The 25,823-nt window shown below is 34.0% G+C and overlaps 1 protein-coding gene across 1 annotated transcript in view; it reads left to right on the top strand.

The window, feature by feature from the left end:
• The window catches only part of Rep (Rab escort protein), a 117,065-nt gene that overhangs the window by 17,425 nt on the left and 73,817 nt on the right, over positions 1 to 25,823 (top strand). Inside the window, exons 4-5 of the mRNA XM_090379954.1 lie at positions 8,148 to 8,278; positions 13,773 to 14,259. Of these exons, the coding sequence (XP_090236080.1) occupies positions 8,148 to 8,278; positions 13,773 to 14,259 (618 nt within the window). The remainder of the gene's footprint in view (positions 1 to 8,147; positions 8,279 to 13,772; positions 14,260 to 25,823) is intronic.

Genomic DNA, 25,823 nt, shown 5'->3' with positions numbered 1-25,823 from the left:
ATATATATATATTTGAAGGTTGTTCATTAGCATTATACCATATATCTTATTGTGCTTTGTGTGAATGTTCAGGTGTAATTGGGACAAACCCTGTAATTGTTTTTTTATAGTTTTTCAGTTTGTGCTGTTTTATAATTAATTTAGCACACAGGAATAAAAGTTTATCATATAAAGAAATTTAAGTTTTTTTGTAGATTTTAATTTCAGTGCACCGCCTCGTAAAAGTGTATGTGTGTATGTGTGATTAGAATTTGATGGACATGCTGATTAGGAGAGCTGTATTAAAATTTTCCAGCAGGACAAGAGTGCACAAATGCTGAAAATCTTATTGCTCATGGCTGAGTTTAATACTGATTCTTTTACAATATTATAATACCTTTGAAAGACTGGACGGAGTACTATGAAGGACTTTTAAAAGAAGACCGGGAAGAGTTCAAGATGATGGAGGATTTTGGTGTAGAAGACTCGGGCCTAAAAGTTTCTGTTAGGGAAGTGGAACTCCTGCTAAAGGAAGGAAGGAATGGCGAATCATCTGGACCTGGAGGAGTTTACATGGAACTTCTGAAATATGGAGGAAGAGGAGTGGCTGTTCTGATACAAAAACTGTTAAATAGTATACTGAGAGGTGAAGAAATACCGAAAGAAATGATAACAGGATATACTACATCAATTTATAAGAAGGGCGATCGGAAAAGCTGTTCAAATTACTGAGGAATATGCATCCTGAACCCGCTGTTAAAGATTCTTGGAAAATGGATCAGGAACCATTTAGAAGCCCGAATCGAGGTATCAGAAGAACAAAGTGGTTTTTCAGCTGGGAGGTCATGTATAGATCATATCTCAACAATACAACAGATCCTTGAAAAATGCCAATCAAAAGGAAAAAAAATCTTTATGATTTTCATTGACCTTGAAAAGGCATATGACAGTGTTCCAAGAAAACTCTTATGGGAAGCACTGAAAGAGGCAAATATTGATGGACAACTGATTAACATTATTAAGGCAATTTACAGGAATAATAGATGCAGAATTAAAGTGGGATCAGCTTTGTCACCTGAATTCCACACTTCAAAAGGCTTATTACAAGGTTGTTGCATGTCACCAACACTTTTCAAAATTTATATCGACATCTGCCTAGGATCCTGGTCAAAAAAATGTAATAAAATGGGATTGCTGATTAATAAGAACACCTATATTCACAATTTACTTTTTGCAGATGATCAGGTGATGATAGCACAAGACTTAGAAGATGCAAAGTATGCATGTCGTCAATTGTTTGAGGAATATAAACAATGGGGTCTACAAATCAATTTTAGCAAGACTGAAATGTTGTCTTCAGGGCCAGGACACGTTCTAAATATTGCAGGTTTTAAAATCAAACAAGTCGATAAATTCAAATATTTGGGATCAATCTTACAAAGTGATGGATCATCCCAACAGAGAATTACAGACGGCAGAAAGGCTATCGGCATGTTAAACTTTGTTCTGTGGAGCAAAAATATCCTAAATAAAACAAAGAAATTTATATTTCAAACGATTGTACAAAGTCTTCTATTGTATGGAGCGGAAACCTGGACATTGAATAGGCGAGCGGAAAACAAATTGCTCTCCACAGAAATGGATTTTTGGAGATGCTGAGCAGGAACTTCTAGAAGAGACAGAAAACGGAATGAAGACATAAGGGAAAAAAATGGAAGTGAAAAAGACTATTATTGACACTATCAAAGAAAAGCGTCTAACATGGTATGGACATGTAAAACGGATGCAAGAAAACAGATATCCAAAGGCCATCCTGGAATGTATACCTCCTGGAAGAAGGAGAAGAGGAAGACCTAGGAGGACATGGATGGATGGAGTACACTCAGGCTGTCATGCACTCCCGACCAAGACACCTTGAACTGCACTTTATGGCGGGAAAAAATTCCTAACAAGAAATAACTTGTAGGCTGAGGAAACCCATTATAAATGGAAACACTCCTCTTGAAGAAGAAGAAGATAAACAACAATGACATATCTGCTTTTTTTCATTAATAGTTTGTCTTAACTGGATATTACGGCTGCTAATGTAACAGCTTTCGAATAAATTATTTTCTTGCTTTAATTTTCATTTGTTTAATTATTTTTATTTTTTATTGTTTATAGATGCATTAGTTCTGGTTCCAATGTCCTTTTTCTCACTTTTTTCCCTTCATCTTAATGTAAATATAGCACTTTTTTTCCTTTTTTTTTTTTTTTTTTTTTTTTTTGATTTAGTGTAATAATATGTCCCCTCCTCTCCTGTCCATGTTTTTGTCGAAATGACAGTTCATGGAGTTTTGGAATGGTTTTGCCTGTCACACTGTAAAAGTGAGTGTTTTCAGTTTGTTAGCTACTACAGTTCTTTTGTCCAAATGCTGACTTCCTACTGATGAAGTGCCAGTTAGCACGAAAACGGATATCAGGAAAGTGGTAGAAATTTTCATAATTTTGGTTAATAATCATTAACAAATCATATATTCATAATTTGGTTAATAATATGTTCCCTCCTCCCCTGCCCATATTTTTGTTGAAATTGGCAGTTCATGGAGTTTGGGAATAGTTTTTCCCATCACACTGTAAACGTGAGTGCTTTCAATTTATTGGTCACTAGAATTCTTATGTCCAAATGCCTGGCTTCTTATTGGAAAGTGGCAGAAATTTTCATAATTTGGTTAATAATCATATTTCGATCGCCGGACAATAACTTGGTGTTCCTTATGAATATTAGTGGGTACTGAACATCCTTATGGATAGCACATTACAATTGTGCTCTGTCTGTACTATATGGAAAAGACTTGTTCACATCCCATCACAATGGGAGCAATTTTTATGGGCTCTTCTTGCACCATGACTAAGTTGGTCTTGGTATGTTTATGCTAGTGTTTTTTTAATATATACATAAGTACGGTAGTCCATTAATCAGCTGTTCATTGTGTAGGGACTACATTTTGTGCAAGAGCTGTAAAAGTGTATTTTACATTCCTTGTATTGTATGTGCAATCGGCAGTACATTAGCTTTGGCAGCCAATGTAGTAAAGCCTCATTAATTTGAAATACAAATATTATGAAATTTTTACATGACTGAAAATTTGCAATGCAGAATATATCTGAGCACATTTGGTCATTATTTGGAAATAAAAAATACTGATAATAAACAAATTTGATATAAATATTGAAAGATGTAGCATCAATATAAATATTGAAAGATGTAGCATCAGAATGTTACTACAATTTTTAAATATATATCTTAAACTCTTTTTCTTCTTCCTTTCTATTAAACTTGTAGCTTATTGCCTCCATTGTTTTCCCACTTGATTGCATCCTTCCATCTTAATTTGGGTCTTCCTAGGTCTCTTTTGCCTGTTGGCATTTAATCCTTTATTTGTTTTTTTTTGTTTTTTTTTTTTTTCATTAATCTTGTGTTTTCCTTTCAGCTGAAATATTTATTCCATTTTAATTTTCAGTTTTTTTTATTCAGTTGTTCAATTTCACATTCATCTAAGGTAGAGCTCCTAATTTCATGCCTTAATGATTTTTGTGTAATCTTACAATAGTACTTAATTTTTGTGGCTTCATTTATTTGCTAATTTTTTTTGTGTTTTGACTCTGCTTTCACATCCATATGGCAAAATAAACCTTGTAACTGGTTTATATATTTTTGTTTTTGTTTCTTTTCTTAAGTTCTTATTGTTTCAACTAGTACTGTTTACCTGGTTTATGACTTTGTCCATTATTCTATTGCTGCTTTTAATTTCTCTGCCCAAATGTTGCACAGAAATTCACACACATTTCTGTGCCTAAATTTCAATACTCATTCTGTTATTTTTCCTTCTAATTCCAATTTTACTCTTACAGGATCCTTAGAATCCAATGACCTCATTTTATTTACTGAAATTTTCATATTATGTTTTGCTGCAATTTGTTTAAATCTGTGCAGCAGTATTTTTAATTCATCAGCTGTTTGCACAAGCAGTATCATCTGCATAATTTATTATTTTTAATTCCTCATTTCCTATTTTAACACTGTTATTAACTTCTAAATTTATTTCTCTAATAATTTCATCCATAATAAGAGTGAAAAGTGGTGGATTCAATGAATTGCCTTGTCTTTTTCGAATTGGTACTTTCTTTAGATAATGTGTTTTCAGTTTTGATTAGTGTTTGATTTTCTGTATACATTTTTTTCACTATTGTAATAAGGTTTTTGGGTATATTTCTTCTTTCTAACATGTTCCATCATACTCTACATCTCCCAGTCTTACTCTATAAAATAATTTTTCCAGATCAACAAAGCATAGGAATACTGGCATGTTAAATTCAGTTGCCTTTTCTGTAATTTGTTTCAATATAAATGCTGCATTGGTACATAATCTTCCTTTTCCAAACCCATGTTCTTGAAATTTCAAATTATTCATGAGATATTCTGAAAATATTTTTGTGTATAATTACAATGTGGTACATAATAAATTTATTTCTCTATAATGTTCTGGCTTATTTTTATCTCCTTTTTTCAGAATTTGTATTGTGATACTCTCTTTTTTCATTCAGTAGGTATCTTTTCTGTGTTACATATGAATGCCAAAAGTTTGACTGTTTCTTCTAATAATTTAGGGCCTTCGTATTTGAGGAGTTCAATATTAATTTTATCAGTGCCAGCTGTTTTCTGATAAATAGATTTGCTATATGTTTTTTATACTAACATTTTAAAGATATAAAACATTGCTATCATTTTTACTTTGTTCCACCTGTTTTGTTATATTCCTATCCTCTGCACAAAGATTCTGAAAATTTAGTGTTTCCCGTTCTAATATTGATATATTGATCAAGTTAATATATTCATTAATTTCTTTGAAAGTTGATAAATCTCCATATTTGTTTCTGCATGCCATAAAAGTCATGTAATTGGTGAGAGTAATCATTCCAAAAGTCTTGCTTTAATTTTCATACTGATCAACTACTTGTTTTCTCCATTTTTTTATACTCTCCATAATCTTGTTTTTCTTTCTAACCTTCTTGTTTTCAGTCATTTCTTTTATCTTCTTGTTAAATCAGGGTGTCCAATATGTTTTTTTTAATTTTTTTTAAATTTTGCAATGTTTTTATTTCTAATGCTTCTTTTGCTGCTTCTGTTACAGTTGTTTTCAATTTGTTCCATCTTTCTTCAACAACACTTTTTTATCTTCTGGTATTTCTGGTTTGGCTAACCTATTTTGATACAGTATTTTTGTTTTGAATTTTTTAGTAATATGTTTATTTTTCTTTTAATTTTCGGTGGACTTGTGATTAAATCTAATTATGCCCATTAGGAGGTTGTGATCACTTCCAGTTTCTGCAGATAGCAAGATTTTATCAACAGTACCACATTTACCATTTACTTTGGATTTATTTTTCTGTTAGTTGTACTGTTTTTTTTTTTTTTTTTCAATTCAATTTCAGTTTCAGTTGTTTTTTTTTTTAATTGGGGAGGGGGTTTATTTACAAGCAGCCCCCTCCCAACTGAAAAAAATATCCATCTGAAACAAAACAATATTGCTGATGTATGTTTTATTTCAATAAATTTATATTTAATAGCTTTTGAATTTTGGTATTTATCAACCATAGCATAACATATATTGATAAAAATAAGTATGAAAATGGGATAAGTATTGATATAGCCACACATTCTTGTTGAATAAGTTTAATAAAAATTTGTTCATTTGTGCCTTTTTATTGTGTTTATATATGACAGGCAAGTTGTTGAGTAAGATGCCCTTCCAACAACACCACAGCCCTGCATATTTCCAAGGCACCTCCGTAGCCAGATGGGCAGGAGCAGCAGTGGTAGCACACGCTTCTTGATTAGACCGGGGTTCGAGCCCGTGAGCCACCAAATATGGAGGATGCGGAAAGGTCAGGGAATGACCACCGCATATCCCCAGAGCAATATGGCCTTAGTTGCTAATGCTCCTAAAAACCAAATAACAACAACAGCATATTTCCAAGAATTGGTCTTATTGGAATCATCCATGTTTGCACAGACACTGTAGCGAAATGTTCCTTGTGTTGTTTTCTGCCATGGTATTTCTTGCCTTTTTGTGCCAACCTACAGCCTGACAACTTATTAAAAAATATGCTGGTTTCATCCAGATTAAAAGTTTTAGGTCACAATTGCTAAAAATATGCTAGTTGAGTTGGCTAGAGGTCAGTCTCTTTCAGTTGCATTCAGCTTGAAAAAAAAAAAACCTGTTTTTTTTTTTTTTTTTTTCCTGATACTTCATTTTTGTTAGTCGTAGTCATTGATGCATAGCTCTCTATTTAAATTTATTGAAAGCTTCTTCAGGTTTTACCTTGATTTTTTACAAATTGTTGAAAGGGAGGAATAGTTTGGAATGCCATATTTTGAGGCCATTTCTCCCCTTCTACTCAGAAATTTTTTTAATGGTCCTGAAGCAGAGATATTTTTTTCAGCAATAGTCAGTGATTTACACAACTGACATGCTTGAGCCAATTCAAAGTACTGTACATATATATCACACAAAAATATAATTAGAAAAAATGCCATATTTTGATGCCATTTTTCTCTTTGACTCAGACTTTATTGATGTCTTGAAGTAGAGACTTTTTTCAACAGTAGCCAATAAATTACACAGCTTGAGCCATTGCAGAGAACTATAGATATACCATAGAAAAATAAAATTATAAAAAATGCAAAAATATGAATAGGATTAGAAGTATTGTACCCTATAATATTTTTTTGTTATTGAATTGAAAATAATTGAAAACACAATAAACTTGTTCATTGGTATGATTTAACATTTGTTTACACATAGGATAATTAAATGAAGCAAGTATCAGATGATAGTGAAATTCAAACAGCCATAGCTTCATAACTGTTCAGAATAAGATACATGTTTATGCAAACTTTTTTTCATTGTTTTCAGGTCTGGAATTAGTCTTGAAAGTATGGCCCACATGTTATGTCACACTATATTTTAATTTTAAAAAAATTTCAATGATAAATACATGCCAGTGTTTGCAGGATATATGTTAGCAAAACCCACAAACTTTGAAGTGCAGATGATTACAGAAGCCTAAGTGTGGTGCATCTGCCCACTTTGGAGGTTCTAAATATTGTAGCCTCAAATTGATGGATTTTTTTTTCCTTTCAAAAAAATTTATTGGTTGCTTTTTATGAATTTTAAATCATATTGATCAAAAATATGCTAGCCACATGAGCATGGAGCTAAAAATCATTTTGAATTACAAAATGAAGGGTTTGAATTAACAGTTTTTATATTAAATTGGGGGTTGGTCTCAAAATATTTTAAATAAGTGCAAATGGTAATACATTTAAAATTAAGCTTTGCATGTAGGAGTTGCATTTAATGAAAATTAAATTTCCATAGTCCATTCAAACATGCATTATTAAAAAATGTAGGTGTGAATTCTGTTGTCTAAAGAAGAATTCAGATCCACATTTACAGATCTTGAAAATGTGGACAAGGCTTCCCCATTTTCAGTTGATATGGCATCACTCCCAGAGGAATTTCATGTAGAGATGGTGGATCTTCAGTGCAATGAACTTAAGAAAATATTTCATATCTCATTGTTGAATTTCTATTGTGATTGTTAAACCATCTTATCATTTTTAATGAGAACCAGCTTATTACAAATGGTTTAGAAGCATGTGTAGACAATTATTTTCTGAAATAAAATATACTAGTCAGAATTAAAATTGGCTGATAACTGCTTTAGTGTATATTAAACTCAAACATTAAATCATATTTTGTGAGTATAGTAGAGTGGGATCAGTGTCAAGTACATTAAATTGTGTTAAATTTTCTTTCTTTCTTTTTTTTTTTTTTTTTTTTGTTTTAATGAAAAAAAGAAATTTTATGGTGGGACTTGAAAAGCTTACACACACACACACACACACACACACACACACACACACACACACACACACACACACACACACACACACACACACACACACACACACACACACACACACACACACACACACACACGCCTGGTGTTTGTTTATTGATATCTGCAGTTTTAATAGCTAATTAAATAATGTACATGTTGTTTTGCCTATTTTAACGGATTTATATGGCCAATGTAAATATTTTTTATTTTTTTGAAAGGATGTTTCTGCTGAAGAAAACTTGATAGAACAGGAAATTTCCACTCAGCATTTACAAGAAGGAGAAAGATTTTTTCTGACAACTAACCATACCAAAACAATATCAAATGTTGTTGAGTTCTCTTTTATTAGGTAATATCTGAACCTTTTTTTTTTAAATATTACTAGTGTCTTTTAGAACTTTAATCATTAAAAATGAAATGCCGTGTGTGCATTTGTTCGTGCTTCACTTTGCCTAGGAAGATTAATTTGATCCTTTTCATTTTTTTAATGCAGTAATTGTATGTTTATTATTTATTCTATTTTATTTTTTTGCACTGGGTACTAAGTTTCTGCATGGGAAATCATATTTTCTGGCACTTTTATTGCTGGGTGTAGTTGCATTCTTTGTGTGCTTACTGACTAGTTTAGTACCAAAATAAAGGTAAAATAATTTCATAAAATTGCATTTCAGTTAGCTTGTGTAGAAATTGTAGACATAACGAAAATATAATCCCTATTACATATATAATGGAATTTAAGCTTTTCAGTTTAATGATAAAGAAACATAAGTGAAGAAAAAAATAATTTTTTTTTTTAAACAAATTAAAAAAAAAAACTTATAAATACATTATAAATTTGTTAAGAACATCAGCTTGGTATTTCCTTTATCGAAATATCAACATAAGCTAGTTTTCATTGTGTTATATCTGTACATGTTATATATAAAACATATATGCAGGACCCACAATAATGACCCAAGATGGCATGCAGGTCATGGGTTAATTATAAGAAATTCTTTAATTAGCTAAGAAATACAAGATATAAACTGATTAAAATGATCCAGTGAGATTATATAATTGATTAAAATGATCCAGTGAGATTATATAACTGATTAAAATGCAAACATATTGGGCATTTTATAACATGGGGCCATACTTTCAAATTGATGTAGGACCTGAAAACCACAAAAAAAAGTCCATATAAAAATGTATCTTACTCTCACTGGCTATGAAGCTATAGCTGTTTGAATTAAAAAAAAAATGGTTTTAAATGAATTAAAGAAGTGGATTTAAAAAAAAAAGTATTCATTAATAAAAAATAATAAAAATAAAATAAAAATAAGGAGAAGCAAACTCAAAAGAGTTTGAAGTAAAAGAAAAGAGGCAAAAGAAAATAAAATTTTACTAGATATGTGTTTATTCTTATTTTTTATCATTGAAAACCCTATATCCATTTTTAAATTCAGCACAAAGTCAGCATAAAGTATAACTCTTCATGATAAGACACCTGTTTATATGAACTTTTTCCATTTTGTCCAACTCCTGAATTAATCCTGAAAGTATGGCCCATATGTCATGGCGCCCTGTATTTCGATTTTAAAAAAATTGAAATTAAATTTAAAATAAATTTTAAGAAATTGGAAATTAAATTGAATAAACTAATTTAAAAATTTTTTAAGTTAGTTTATTCAGTCTATTGACTAAATATACTATACAGTAAGGTAATATTTATGCTTTGGGAACCTTGCTGGAACCTATCATCAGACAGTAATATGGTCTGATGATGGGTTCCAGCAAGGTTCCTGAAACATTACCTAATTATATAGCATGTTTAGTTAATTATGATGCGATGATGTATTCTGCCAAGGTTCCCAAAAAAGTTACCTAATTGTATAGTATATTTAGTCAATTATGATCTGCTGGTGGGTTCCGGCAAGGTTCCTGAAACATCGGATTGCAATCCAGACGTATCCAGGTACCATTGTAAGGGGGCATGGTGACCAGGTCCAGGTATCATCATAAGGGGGGAGGGGGCATGGCGACCACGCTTTTGAGGTTTCAAATTTTTTGGTTAAGGAGCATATGCCCTCTCTGCCCACCCCTGAATACACCCCTGTCTGATTGTAATAGTATATTTAGTCAATTATGGTCAGATGATGGGTTCCGGCAATGTTCCCAAAACGTTACCTAATTGTACAGAGTGACCCCAAAGTCTCTATGCATGAGATTGTGTCCTCAGTTAATTATTTGTTTTATATTTTTTCTAGGTATGGCTTCAGTATGATATACACCAGTGAGTGTACAATAGAAGAGGGATTGATTACTTGTGTTTGAGTTCATGAACACATATGAGAAGGAGCAAGTTTTGAAGACATAAGGACAAGATTTTTGCAGAGCTTTGATAAGCCTGCTTCTATGCATGAAACTATGGAGGTATGGAAGAAGGCTTTTTCCACAGGAAGTGTCCTTGATTTAAAGTGTTCTGATCATCCAGCATCATGTCAACACTATGTGGACATTGTTGAAGTGTCCTGCCTGAGATCACCACTGAAATCATCTCAAAAAAGATCTTATGAGTTAGGCATTCCATGCTCCCCAGTCCAAAAATAATGAAAAAGAATTTTGGATTGAAGCCATTTAAACTTGAATGTGTTAATGAGCTTTCCAGTAGAGACTTATGGCGCCTCCGTAGCCAGGTGGGCAGGAGCAGCAGTGTGTAGCACATGCTTCTTGATTAGACCGGGGTTCGAGCCCATGACCACCAAATACGGAGGATGCAGAAAGGTCAGGAAATGACCACCGCATATCCCTGGAGCAATATGGCTTTAGTTGCTAATGCTCCTAAAAACCAAATAACAAACAAACAAACAACAGTAGAGACTTGGTTACTCATGAGGTTGCTTGCAAAGCTCTTTTGCAGCAATTTCCCCCCCAATGAATCAGGACGAAGAATATTTTTTTGGATGAGTGTGCTATTTACCTTAGTAATATCCAGGAATGTTTATTTTTGGTGAAAAGAAAATCCTCATTTTTATGAGGAAATCGAGCAGTATCCTCCTGAGGTCCAATCACACTGCTTATTTGAACATTCTTCAGATGTGGTTTGTTCCACAACTGAGAGAGGTCTCAAGGCAACAATATCCTGCAACAAGATGGTGCACCAGCACATTATGCTCTCCCAAATTCAGTGGGCGATGGATTATACATGGATCCAATATGGTGTGGTCTCCTTGAAGTCCAGACTTAACAACATGTGAATTTGCTTTGGGGCATTGTGAAAGACGGGATTTCTCAATTTTGCCTAACAACAGTTGAAGACCTAAAAACAGCTATCAGGGACTGCTCTTATGACTTCCAACTATCAAAATGGAAGCTGCCCAGAAGAACATGGGGAAAAATTAAAATTTGTGTGGAGAATGGAGTGAAGCATATAGATAACTTCTGACTAGCTTGCATAGGGACTTTGTATAGTATAATAATCAATTATGGTCTGATGATGGGTTCTGGCAAGGTTCCTGAAACGTTACCTAATTGTTAGTATATTTAGACATTAGACTGAATAAATTAACTTAAACTCAACTGGTGTAATAGTGATTATTTAAAGAAATAAATTTCGTGGAAAATCACCATGTAACATCCTTTCCTAGTTATATTAAATGGGCAGTTTTTGCCAGCATATTATAATTATGCTTGTAAAAACTATATTCACAAAACCTAACTCACAAAGTTAAATAATTGTTTAACTTTGTGAATTAGGACATGATTCCACACATTGCAATCTGCTGCAAGTTCATTGGTCAGGGAAATTTCAGAGATGAGAAAATGATGACGAGAAACGTGCAGTGCATTCTAATACAAGGAAAGATATTGATAATTTAGCATTATTAAATTCCTTTTTGGCAAGAGATAATATATATATATAACATAAAATACAAAATTGTGCATATTACACTATAATGCTGTTAAAATAGTTCTGAAAATACAAACATTTACTAAATTTAAATACATTACCATTCTAGAGAATTAAAAAAAAAAAAAAAAAAAAAACATTCAGCTTATGTTTACCCTATTAATGACACGAATAACCATCTTTCACATTATTAGACATTCAGCACTTTCACGGGAGGGTGCCTCCATAGCCAGGTGGGAAGGAGCAGCAGTGCGTATCACACGCTTCTTGATTAGACCAGGGTTCGAGCCCGTCACCACCAAATACGGAGGATGCGGAAAGGTCAGGGAATGACCACCGCATATTCCTGGAGCAATATGGCCTTAGTTGCTAATGCTCCTAAAAACCAAATAACAACAACTTTCATGGGAAAAGTTTTGCCAACTTCACTTAAACTTTTTGCTTTAGACCAAATGTTTGATGCTTATAGTAGGTATTTTTCATCTACATTCACACATATAGGAAGAATATCGAATTCTATCAGGGTGTATAATGATTTTATGATAACTTGGAGGAAAGTGGAAGAGAAATCCTTGAAGCTAAATGTAGGTAAGGCACCTGCAGTGGAGGGTCGTATCTATCCAGTTATATTAAGAGGCAGCAAGGGAGGTATATGAGAGCATTCTTGGATGCAGGGATGGGCCCTATGGACTGGAGATGTGTATAATACTTAGTACTGTGCAGGGTTGAAGGTTCAAAAGATACTATTGACATTAGACTTGAATTTATATTATTGTAATTTTCAGGAAATACATATGAAGGGAGGTTGTTCTAGGGTGATGGAATAAACAAGAAAGAAGAAAATTTTCGTTCTGCAAGTTTGAAGTTGGACAGTAAATGAATGCTGACTGGTTGTGGCACATTTGGACTGGTTTTGAAGAGATTGGGGGAATTTTAGAAGCCGGTTCAGGAATGTTGAAGGTAACAGTGACCATGAAATTAACCTAACTGTCCTTTTGAATGGAGTCTAGATACCTGATATCTAATCTCATATCTGTCCATGGTAGGACAGATTTGAGATTTGTAGAGTGAGTAGCTGTTTAGAAGAAAAGTAACACCAAGAGCAAAACAGAAAACCCAGTTTTTTTAAATGCAGAGGAAGCAATATTTGTGATGTGCTAATGCCAAAAGAGGTTAGGAGTCAGGGTAATCCTTAACAGAGGTATGTCATCCTGTCTGGTCCAAGTTTCATCTCCTGTCACTATTGTTTTTAGACATCTGGATCACAATCAGAAATATCAATCAGGCTTTGGAAATTTTAACTGTTTCCTTACAATGTGCTGTTAAATGCTCTTTGGGTACAAAGATGTTGCATAATATTTCCATGTTTAAAATATCAGATATGATGGCTTAGCAACTATCATATGATATTCTAACTTGAAAGGCTGTGTCTTCAATTCTTATTTGATGATCAACCTGAATAATGTTTCTACCATGAGAGACAAGTTCATCATTTGTTGACTGGCAAGGTCTCCCATATGAATCATCTTTATTGATATTATATTCATTTTTGAAATGCTTGTACTATTCAAATATCTTGCCTCTTGTGATAATGCTTTTTACCATTTGCTTTAATAATAATTTCTACAGTCTACAAGACTGATTTCTTTAGCCAAAGCAAAATTTTTATAGATCAAAAAGTGACATTTTAAAAATTATGTGAAATTATCTTATTGTCAGATAAAAGTAAGCCTTAGCTGATGTATAACGATAACACCACCTACTGTAAAAAAAATTCTGGACATTCTGAGTTACAAAATAAAATAAAGCTTTTCTTATTTAATGTTCAGATATTTTAAAGAAATTCAGTCCCCAAACTTTTTGATTCTAATCTGTAATATATAAGTTAAAATGTTTTTATGACTTCAAATGTAACTGAAAATTTATTTCTTTTGCTGGATTTTATATGCTACAGAGAGGAGCGTACTGCTGAAGCTGATTTTCCAAATGAGTCTTCAGATGTGAATAAAGAGAATTCAAGTAATACTTTTGCTTTTGAAAGTAGTTCTGAGCCTTGTGATTCTGGAGATTCTGCAGGTTTTCAGCAATCTGAGATACCATCTCCATCTGAAAGAGAAGATATTTCAAGAGAAACTTTCGATGGCAACAGTAATAACAATGAACAGTTACCGTCAACATCTGCTGAAAATAGACAAGGGGAATTACAAAATGTGGAATGTTCCAGTGTTGAAAATAATTTACAGCAAAATAGCCAATTGGAACAATCAAATGAAGACATTGTATCACCTAGAATAGTCAGTAATAATCAAGAAGCTGAAACAAGGCATCATTTAGATTTAGTTAACGTTAAAGTTCCTTTGACTACTTCTAAAAAGCATGAGTGGACACTGGCTGATCTCAAATCTCAGTATAGGAAGTTTAACTTGGATTTAGCACCAAAGGTATATTTCAGTATTGTTAAATATAATTTGAGGAATTAATTTATTTCACAGTAATTTTTTTCCTGTTAGTGCTATTCTTCAATCTATACTTCTTAAAATATACTCCTAATGGCAATAATTTTTTATATATAAAAAAAACCCTATGTAATCTGTGGTTAATTACAAAAGTAATGAGAGTGAATATACAGTTCAGCTTTTCTGTAAGTTGAACATCTATAACTCAAAGTGAATTCATTTTACAGAAAAAAGTTCTTATTTTTTTCCATGTTATTTTTCTTCTATAACTCAAATTTCTATAACTCATATTTTCTGTAACTTGAAGAAGGAAACATTTCTCAATTAATTTTTTTTTTTTTTTTATCTATAAGTCAAAGTTTCTGGTAAGCACATTGTTCTGTACAGGTGATATTTCATTTCACCCAACCATCAGTTTTTTCCCCACAGAAGATTCTGTTACAATCAGTGTAACAAAATATTTTAGGAAAATTGTTGCAACAATTTTCCATCTCTCCAGGTCTTGGCTGCCTTCATGCCTCTATATCTTGAGGTGCTCATATGAGCCTCTTTTTACAACTAAGGAAAGCCAACCCTACTGAGATTCTTGGAATTCAGCTAGACGTGGCAAATATTCTAAAGAGGAAAGAATATACATAGTGGAGAGAATGCATAGCCATTTGGCAGGAATCTTGGAATGAAACTATAAAAGGTGCTGTCACCAAAAAATTTTTTTCTAATCTGTCATTTCCTTGCCCAAAGCTTCCTTTCTGGTTTTCTCCTTGGCTACAAGTAACATTTCTGTTAACGGGGAATGGTCCATTTAACCACAAGTTGACAACCCTCTCTGCATTTGTGGTGACCACGAAAATTGGACTACGTTATATATCTGAAAAATATTGCATCAGACTCATGACTAAAATACAGAAAAACCAACGAAACAAAGAGTATCTCCTCCTACAAGAAGAACACCTCTAATTTGCACTTACTGAGTTTGCATAAGCAGTATTCCAACGTAGGCACTCTATTTGGTGGTGACCTCCCTAATTTGACATCCAGAACTGGACAAACATGTGCTGAGCTGAAATTTCCCAAATCATATTACATGCTATCTCCTCTACTGGACTAAACTGTGGCAGAAATTATTCAAATGGATTCCGGACAAATGGACTAACCTCCTACAAGAAATTGCATACCCTGGATACTCCAGGGTAGGATTGTGAACCCTGAACCTCAGGTTAGGATTTGCTGGTCCTCAGTAGACTGCAAAAGGTGCACTTGTATACACTCTGGTGGGTCAGGTGCTGCTGACACCTGTCTCTCAGGAGTGGGATGCCATTCTGGCACTCCATTTTGTAGGGCACCCTTGCCCTGCAAGCCTTTACTTTCCCCTGGGTCTGAGTGGGTCTCTCAGCCCATGGAGATCCAACCCTTTGCTCCCTCCCTACCTCCCCATCAGGAGGATGCCTTATTCCCTTCTCACTTTTCTTCTCTTAAATGATCTCCCTTACTCTCACTTTTTTTTTTTTTTTTTTTTTTTTTTTTTAACTTGGTCCTGTCAAGAAGCTAGAACTAGGGGCCATAATTTCAAGTTATGGGGGGAGATGGTTAGACTGGATCGCAGGAAGTTTTATTTTAGCCAGTGAGTTATAAATTACTGGAATAAGTTACCTATATGGGTGGTAGAGGCTGACAGTTTGGGGAAATTCAAAGGTCAGCTGGATAATTATGTATGGGAGGAGGGAAATGCTTAGGTTGTCCATTTCCTTTTCTCTTATTTATTAATTATTATTAGTATTATTTTTAAAATTTTTTTCTTCTTATTATTATTTTATTTTATTTATTTTTTGTTATTTTATTATTATTGTTATTTATTATTATTATTCTTTGGCTGGTGTATTAGCATTAGTAGAGGCATATGATGCATGCAAGAAAGCAAGCATATGCAGCCTCAGCCAAAAAAAAAAAAACACACGCTTCCATTTCACCCCTCCGTTTGTTCCAAGTACCTGTCCAGCTCAGCCTTAAATTTATTTAGGCTATCAACTTCCACAACAAAGGATGGAAGTCTGTTCCACCAACCCGCTGGCTAAAGGCAAACTTCCGCACATCTATCCTACATCTGTCTTTCCTCAGTTTGAATTTATGCCTTCTCAAATGATTATTCTGAGCAATTTTGTATTATTTTTTATGTTGTATCTTTAATTATGTATCATTATTTTTAGTGTCATCAACATAACACTACACAACAAACCACTCCCCACACACTTTAAATCTCTGGCCTCCACAGAGTTCTGTGTCACTTACAAAGAATACAGCATGGAGATGGGGGAACCCCCCCGGTGCTCAGACAACTAACACACTTTACACTTGTACTACACAAACCACATACACTATACACCCTTCTGGCATTTACAGAACTCTGTTATCCCACAAGAGTACTGATGGCACAGTTGTGGGAAACCACCGGTGGCGCCTTACCTCCAACAGTATGACACTGTGAATATTGTGATTTATAATTTAAATAAAACAACAAAAGCCCAACAAACCAGAGCCTGTTGTCCGAATATGGAATACTGTGGATACATGGAAAGTAGTTGACTAGCTCAACTTCTCGGTATGTGGGATAGGTTTTGCTGGTACCACTAAGTTGCATATGATAATCTCTTTAACCTTAATTTGTGCTTAGCAAAGCACTATTAGCAACAGCTTAACAACAATTGAAGTGTTTAGCAACAGAACTATTGCCTAAATTGCTTGAAGGCAAGAGGGCTACAGTCCATACTCATTTGAGTCTCTCATAATCCATTTGTTATATGGAAATGTTTCTTTGTTTTATGGAAACTATTTTACTTGTAATTACCATGAGGAATTCAAAAAAGTTTGCTAAATAGAAAAAAAAACACCAAAGTAAAAAAAATAGAAAAATTTGCTATAAAGAAGTTGGTTAAACAGAGGTCCAGTTGTGCTTTTTATTATGAGTTTACCAATTATCGAAAAAAGGTATGTAACCACAAATTTGCCAACGGTGCCAAAAACCTAGCCATGGCTCTGATCTCCTCTCTGCTTATTATTTCCTATTTTTCATCATCTTTCAATTTCCCTTATTCCTAAAGTCATCTGCTATGTACACTTTTATATTATTAACTACTTCTGCTTACCTTTTGTAATGCCAAGGTCGTCTATTTAGAGGTTAGGTTTTATGCTCCCAGCATGCATAAGTGCTCACCTTTATTAACAGTTAACTTCCCACTGTCTTGTTTTCACTCTTCTGCAGTTTGTTCCACCTATATTCTGTTTTTACCGTAATTTGGCCCTCCTCCCCACCACACACATCTTTCAACAATACAATTTTAAGGTGCCTATCAAAACTTAGTATCTTCTGTGGACTGGGGAGCCAACAGAAGATACGCATTGATACAGTTAATAAAACTATTATATAGATCTCTCTTGGATTATGGATCTCTTGCATATGCTTCAGATAGAGTATGTGACAGCACTTAGATACCATTCATGATAGCACTCTATTTTACTTGTAATTACCATGAGGAATTCAAAAAAGTTTGCTAAATAGAAAAAAAAACACCAAAGTAAAAAAAATAGAAAAATTTGCTATAAAGAAGTTGGTTAAACAGAGGTCCAGTTGTGCTTTTGGTTAAACAGAGGTCCTCTCTGCACAGCTCTAGGAGCTTTTAGAGTTTCACCAGATTACTTTGTACACAGATGCATCAGAGTCTCTGTTACATCTTCAATGAAATTATCTGTTCTGCATGTATGTGGTGAAAATATGTAGTCAGTTATCACAACCATTATTCATGGACTGCATATTTAATCACTTGTGACCATAGTAATCACCCACAGGGCGATTAACTGTGATCACAAGCTTAATGAAAATAAACTAGCATAAATTTCATCATTTTGTATTATTTTTTTATGTTGTATCTTTAATTATGTATCATTATTTTTTATTTTTGTATTTTTAATTGTATAACAATGATTCTCTTTCACTTTAGCTTGAACATTTCCTGCAGCAGTGTTAGTGATTATATAATCACACTGTATATATAAATACAGTCAGTCCTCATATAGCACGATAGTTGTGTTCCTAGAAATCCTCGTGCAATGCAAAATCGTGCAATATAAACAACAGGCCCTATGGAAAAAATAGGGTTAGGTGCCGACCACCCAAGATTGAACACACATTTGTAACCAAAACATTACCAAACACAATAAATAATCGTAATAAAATACTTACGTATTTTATTATGACTATTACATAATAAAATATTGCTAATGCTTTTGCTTCTATCATAAGCAAACTTGTTTTTTGTTTGATTTTCTATCCAAACAGAAGACAGCGGTTCCATCTCTTCCAATTCTTTGTGTCTTAATCTAATGGATTTTAATTACACTTCGAGTTGTTCCTGCTATCAGAGTTGTTTTTATTTTCTCTGCATTCTTTCTAATTCTCGGAGTTGCCTCATTTAGGTCTGTAGCACGTGCAATATCACATGGTCTTTCATTTCGCTCAAAGCGTTTCACAATTTCATATTTTTTCTCTATCGACAGAGGCGGACTGATCGTAAGCCTTACTGGGGAAACCCCGGTGGGCCGGAGGCCGGTGTGATTTTGGCCATAAACCATAGTATGAGGCCACTACAAATTTTCCCGGGTAAGAATTTTTTACCCAGTCCGCCTCTGTTTATCGATATTGCGTTTCTTTTTCTCTCTGAATCTGCAGTGTCTTCCTTTTCACACCTTTTAAGTATTTTACTAATTTTTAGGGAATAAAGCACAATTACAAAACGAGGAGGCACGCTTGATACACATAAACAAAGCTGCGCGCGTATAGCAACTGAATAAACAACACCATAAAGGCAGAGATACACTATTAACACCTCACATTTTAATAAAGCACATTTCTGGGGGTTACTACCGTAAAACAATAAAAACAATTTCCAGTTGCGTTTCTGCTAGTGGAATCTGTTATAAACTGGTAGTAAACTCGATCTAATTGCATTTGCGATAATACCGATAGCTGGAATTGTGTGGGTTTTTACGTTATTATGGTGAAATGTGTTTCCCCTTCACCGATATAAAAAAAAACATAAATACATTTTCAGAATCTTCTCTTCATTCCTATCGTGTTGTGTTCGGTTGGGGGTGATTCCACGTTCGACTGCCATTTCTTGTAAACACAAAGGCGAATCGTGCATAAGCGAATTCGGTTCGTGTTATATAAGACATCGTTCCCCTATTTATAAATCGTGTATGATCGAATTCGTGTAATGTAAACACGTGTTATACGAGGACTGACTGTACCTTATTAACTATGACATAATGTTTAATTGTACTATAGTAGCATTAGAAATTGCTATATAACAACACTGTATAACTCTTGCAAGATGAGTAGATATGAGATATAGTGTCGTTAGTTATAATGTGTTTTCTAAATTTCCACATCCTGTATTGTCATCTTTGTTTTATCTGTTTCCAGACTTTGACATTGCAGTGAACTCTCTTCATCCTTTGGCTCATGAGAATTTGCCATGCTCTTTCATCTTAATTATTTGAAAATACCATTCACTTTAAAATAAACCTTTAAAATAATTGATGTCCTTAACAGGAATCAATCATCCCCTTCTCTACTGACCTACACCTATTGCCACCTTATTTTTACATACTATGTAAGGAATTTTTATGCTAAGTATTTGAAATAATAAAAAAGAAATAAGCAATTTTAGATTTATAAAAATCAGGGTTGTAATTATTTTTGACAATAAACTTGGAATTTAAACTTCATATGTTTATCTTCATTTCAATTTTTAAAATCAATTAAAGAATTTTAAATATAGTCTGCAGTGATTTTTTTTTTTTTTTTTTTTGTCTTCCAAATTCCATTTACTGCAGTTGGCTTATGGATCTGTACCTTGTGACACATGACATTTCCAAAATAATATGTTGCATGCTGAGGAAAATGTTGGCCCACTAATATGGTTGTTTATCCTTTGAAATAATTATAAAGAAGTGCTATTTGCATTGTATATTGGAATTGTTTTAGTGACTAATGCTGCATGCCATAAGCAAGTACTTTGTATCCTGCAAGGCTCTCTTCAAACATGATTTCATAGTTTGTTTTCACATTTACACTGTGACAGGCAAGTGTCAGAGTCTGATTCTTTGTTGCACAAACAGTAACATTGTGAGGAAATTGAATTTTTCCAGACTGTGACTAAGCAACAAAAAAAAATCAGTTACCTGATCTAGATGGTTTAAGTGACATATGTTCTTAAATTGAAAGTTCCAAATTATATTACTCTGCATTTTGAAATAAAAAAAACTTGATGTTTTCTCAGAAAAGGGTGTTTCTGAATCATTATCTAATGCTGATTTCAAAAATGATTTCTGTTTGCTTCCATTTTCAGGTTTCTGAAAATTTGATTTATCACAAATTTTTATTAATTTTGGCAGAATTTGTGCACTGAAATTTTAACAAAATGCAGATTTTACCAGACTTTTATATTTAAATACATGTTGAAAACACTATTTAAAAGTGCAGCATGGCAAAAAGTCCACTAGGCACTCACCTTACATTTTAAAAACTGATCTATGATGGGTGAAATTTTAATTTCTTTGATTTTCTTGCAGCTCCTACTTTATAGTCCCTCTTCAGCATCCAGCAATAGTCAGCCATCATATTGACATTCCACCTCCCCTGGTATCTCATTACCACGTCTTTAATGTTCTGGTGAAACCTTTCATCCTGTTCTTTGCTAACACTTCCTAGATTTTCTGGGAAGTAGTTGTGGGAGTGTAGAAAATATACTTTGGCACATGTTACAGCCCAGCTTCTTGAAGTTTGCCAACATATTTTCAAATATATTAATGTAGTCTGGATCCTTGTTATTCTCTAAGAAGTTCTCAGCAGTAAATCTGAAGCTAATGCACGCCTGTTTTTCTCTTTTATTCATAGCTCCTTCAATCTCGGTCCCTCATCAGTTTGCGAATTTGAGGTCCAAAAATACCTTGTTTTAGGTTCTCTCAGGTGATCTATGGGAATTTAGTACAAAGGTAGTTGAAGCAGGGACCTTCCTGAGGTAAATATTTCATCAAACCCAGTGTCATGTGCAAAGCTGGAAGGAGGACAGTTTTGGAGTCTACCAGTGGCTTATGAACTATGTTCTTTGATCCAGGCAACAAAATTCCCCTGTTTGGTCAGACTCTGACATCCCAGTGTTTACTCCTTTCCCAACTTTCCCACTCACACAGAAAGCAAGTCATTTTTGTGTGAGTTGGCCTATCATTCCTATCACTTTAAAGTCAGCACAGACCAACCAACTATGTTCTTCATACTTAATATTTGTCAACAACTTCTTCAAGTTCTTATAGTTTCTTTCAAATGCACAGAGTGAGTACTGAAATTGACCCATATTTATTTCCATTGTGGAACAATGTACCTTTGAGATTCCTCTTTGATGAGTCAGTAAAAAGTCCACACTGTGTAGGACTGTAACTAATTCCTAACTAGTTCATTAAGTCATATTACTGCAAAAAACCATAGAATCAGCCTTAGAAAAGTAGGGGACTAGTTCTTGTTCCCTGTGTACCATGAGAAAAACATCCCAGGTGCTAGATTTTTTGACTTAAGTCTAGCACCAAGGAGTTCTACAGATTCCTTTTGTAAATTTAAATCTCTAACCAGATCATTGAGTTCATGCAGTGAAAACAGTTGAGAGTTGGACTCAATATCTCCAGGAATGTAGACTTCAGTTTCATTTTCAGAAGCTTCACTTTTAGCACTCTCTGCTGCTACATTCTCCAGTATAAGTGGAGGGCATGGAATCAGCAAGTTATATCTCTGTGGGACTGTGCTAATGACAGATGGAATATTAGGATACACAATGCCCCTTTCTAAGATACACAATGCCCTTCTTACTCTTTGCATTTTATCCCTCTACATTAACTAAGCAAAAGTAACAGTCATCACAGTGATTTGTAGGCTACTGTCAAATCATGCAAATAAATTGCAAACTTTATGTGGAACCCATTGTATATCGTGGTCACTGAATTTCACTCCAAAATAAGCAAAATACACATTTTTTACAAAATCTGTAATATCTGTCTTTGGTTAATGACTACATAACTTTTGCAAATATAACAACATAAGTTTGAATTGTTAAAACACTGTGGTTTTACTCACTTTAAGCACAAATTTGACCCAAAATCTCAAAAATAAACTGATCTCACACTGATAAAGCTGTATGGAGCTCTCAAGGTCAAGAAACAAATGACTGAAGGTAGTGTTGCTGTCATGTGAAGATTTGGTTTACAAATTACCAGCATTTTACTCCTAAATTAAATAAATGTGATTTTTATTGTAAGGTGCAAAGGTACACACAGGTACTCTGACTTTACAAAACCCTTCACTGCACTGACACTCATGACATAACTCAAGTGATTTGTGAAAAATTGGTATGTGATATAAAAAAATGAATAACATTTCTGAAATTAGCTTAAACAACTGAGTTTTTTAAGCTGATTTGAAACATCGAAAATCATTCAGAGTGGTGTTATTGATAAAAATTTCCACTTGTGAAGGAGTTCTCCATGCTGAGGCCTGATTTCTTTATTTAAAATTTGACCTTGAAATTGTTGTTGTTGTTTTGGTTTTTAGGAGCATTAGCAACTAAGGCCATATTGCTCCGGGGATATGCGGTGGTCATTCCCTGACCTTTCCGCATCCTCCATATTTGGTGGTCATGGGCTCGAACCCCAGTCTAATCAAGAAGCATGTGCTATGCACTGCTGCTCCTGCCCACCTGGCTACGGAGGTGCCTCACCTTGAAATTGTAAAGTAAGCCTTGCAGAATGTCTTTTTAGATTATGAATTGTTGGAATACTATGTGAATGGCTAATAGGAGATTGTTTTTAAGATTGTTTTCAAGAATGTTCTTTTATATAGCATGAAGTTTCATAAACTGTTCTACTGATATCTCATTGACTTAAGACTGTATTATGTCGTTCTTCAAACCGTATTAAGTTTAAACTTGAATGTTTTCAGATTTTACCTTGTATGTCAGCATTTGAAACTTGCTGCTTTAGGATTCTTGCTTGTTTTTAAGTTTCTGTTTATTAGTATTTAAAAAATTTGACTTTCCTTTACAGTTGACAGATTAATCTTTAACCTACTAATCTACTCAATTTATACTACATTTCGAATTGAGATCGAAAGAAATTATTTTTAGAAGCATTTATGAAAGTACATAAAAGTTTGTCAAAATTTTGTCATATTTGCAGTTACTGCTTTCAAAGGTTCCTGGATTTGTGAAATTAAATGTAAAAGGAAAAAGAAGAGTATCTTTTAACTGAGACTTTTTGGGTGCTGATGCAGTGAGGTTCCTGATGACGAGATCTCAGCAGACCAAATTCATCTTTATTCTATTTAACCATATTGTATTCTTCATCCTTTTGAATTTTATTTCAAAAATCTAGCAACCTTCAAAAACACTGGCTGCAGAAGAGACAAGATCATCTCAGCAAGCTTTAATCTATTTTCCTAGATGCTGCTAAAAATAATGTCTGCCAATCTTATTGCACAGTAGTGTAAATTAAGTGAATTTGTTATTTTACACAGTTTTATTCTTTGCATACATGTTTTATTTTTTAATATTTAAAAATTTTGTTTCATGATTTATGAAGAAAAACACATTTCATGAAATTGCTTTTGAAATTTAATTATTTAATTTATTGAATGATAAATGAAAGATTAATTTCTAATGTTCTCATAGTTTTGAAAGGTTAATTAGAAAAGTAACCAAAACACTCCAGTTGGTCAACCATTGTTGTCTCGATAATAGAATCTCAAAGAGGATTAAGAAACAGAACCCCTTTGATCTATTTAATTTAGCCATTGAGTGCTGATTATGTGTGTGTAATTAACCTTTCATTTGTCATTCAGTAAACTGATTTATTTCAGATGATATCAGTGTAATTCTTTACATAACTATGTCCTTATGCTGTGCCTTTCACCTGACATATTAAAAAATATTTGTTGTCCTGATTTTTTGTTAATTTGTTTTTGTTTTCAATAACTTCCCACATATCCTTTTATTTCAGTTTGAGAACAGAATCGAAAAAGGAAAACAGTAAAAGTCAAATTAAAAGTTTGAATGTTTAAAAGCCCTAGATTAAAACAGATTTAATTGTGAAAAATCTGTAGCAAAGAAAAGTATATTTAATGAGTATAAGTGGAGAATTTATTGGATTATGCCAATTTATTTATAAAGCTTTTGTTAATTTATCCAGTGCCAGATTACCCAAAAGGCACAGTAGACATGTGCCTAGTGCACCATCCCCATGGGTTGTGACTTATACAGGGTGATTCACTACCAGTGCGACAAACTTGCAGGAGGTGTAGGGGGCACAAAGACGAATCGGAATCACATAGCATTGCAGGGTCCGAAATACCTTTGTCATACAGTAGAGGACGTTGAACGGGAGGTCGCATGAACAGCGATCCCGCTGGAAGTCAGCATTTGCGAACCGGTTCCCGAGGCAGTAGGATGGACGAGTATTCAAACGTTGAACTGGCCGACATGCACCTTGCGTATGGAGCTGTGGACTGTAACGGGCGCGCCGCTCTGCGCTTGTACCAGGAACATTTCCCGCACAGGCGTGCTCCTCATCATACTATTTTCGCACGTGTGCACAGAAGGTTACGTGAGACCGGTTGTTTCACAAGAGGTACCATGAATCGAGAGCAAACGACGAGGACGCCAGACAATGAGGAGAATGTCCTACGTCTTTCAGAAGGCAATCCGAGTACGAGGATTCGAGCGATAGGCCAACGATTGGGTATTTCCCAATCCACTGTATGGAGGATACTGTCAATAAACCAAATTGAGTTCATACCATCTGCAACGTGTCCAATCATTGGAGCCTCCGGATTATCCACTCCGGAGGACTTTTGCTGCTTGGTTTCTTCAACAGAAACGGTTCACAAATGCTGACTTCCAGCGGGATCACTGTTCACGCGACCTCCTGTTCAACGTCCTCTACCGCATGACGAAGGAATTTCAGACCCTGCAGTGCTATGTGATTCTGATTCGTCTTTGTGTCCCCTACACCTCCTGCAAGTTTGTCGCACTGGTAGTGAATCACCCTGTATAGGCAGTATTACTGGAAGCAAAAAAATAAACAAACTAAATAAGAATACAAGTTTTTCTTATTCTAATGAATTGAAATACAATAATTAATGCAACAGTCTCTGCATATAATTTCATCTGATTTAACCAATACAGTTCATTTTGTTCATATATTTCTCATCTGATTTAACCAATACAGTTCATTTTGTTCATATATTTCTCATCTGATTTAACCAATACAGTTCATTTTGTTCATATATTTCTCATCTGATTTAACCAATACAGTTCATTTTGTTCATATATTTCTCATCTGTTATCTGTTTGATTTCCACTCTTGGAATCTCTGGCTCCTGTTAGCTGGTATGTACATGTTTGTGTACATATATGGCCCCCAGGTGATGCGATTTCCACATCTTGCTTCTTAGG

This window comes from Mastigoproctus giganteus, chromosome 8 (assembly GCF_048544385.1).
Source record: "Mastigoproctus giganteus isolate SK-2022 chromosome 8, ASM4854438v1, whole genome shotgun sequence".
NCBI lineage: Eukaryota > Metazoa > Arthropoda > Arachnida > Uropygi > Thelyphonidae > Mastigoproctus > Mastigoproctus giganteus.
This window is presented reverse-complemented; position numbering and strand designations above follow the sequence as displayed.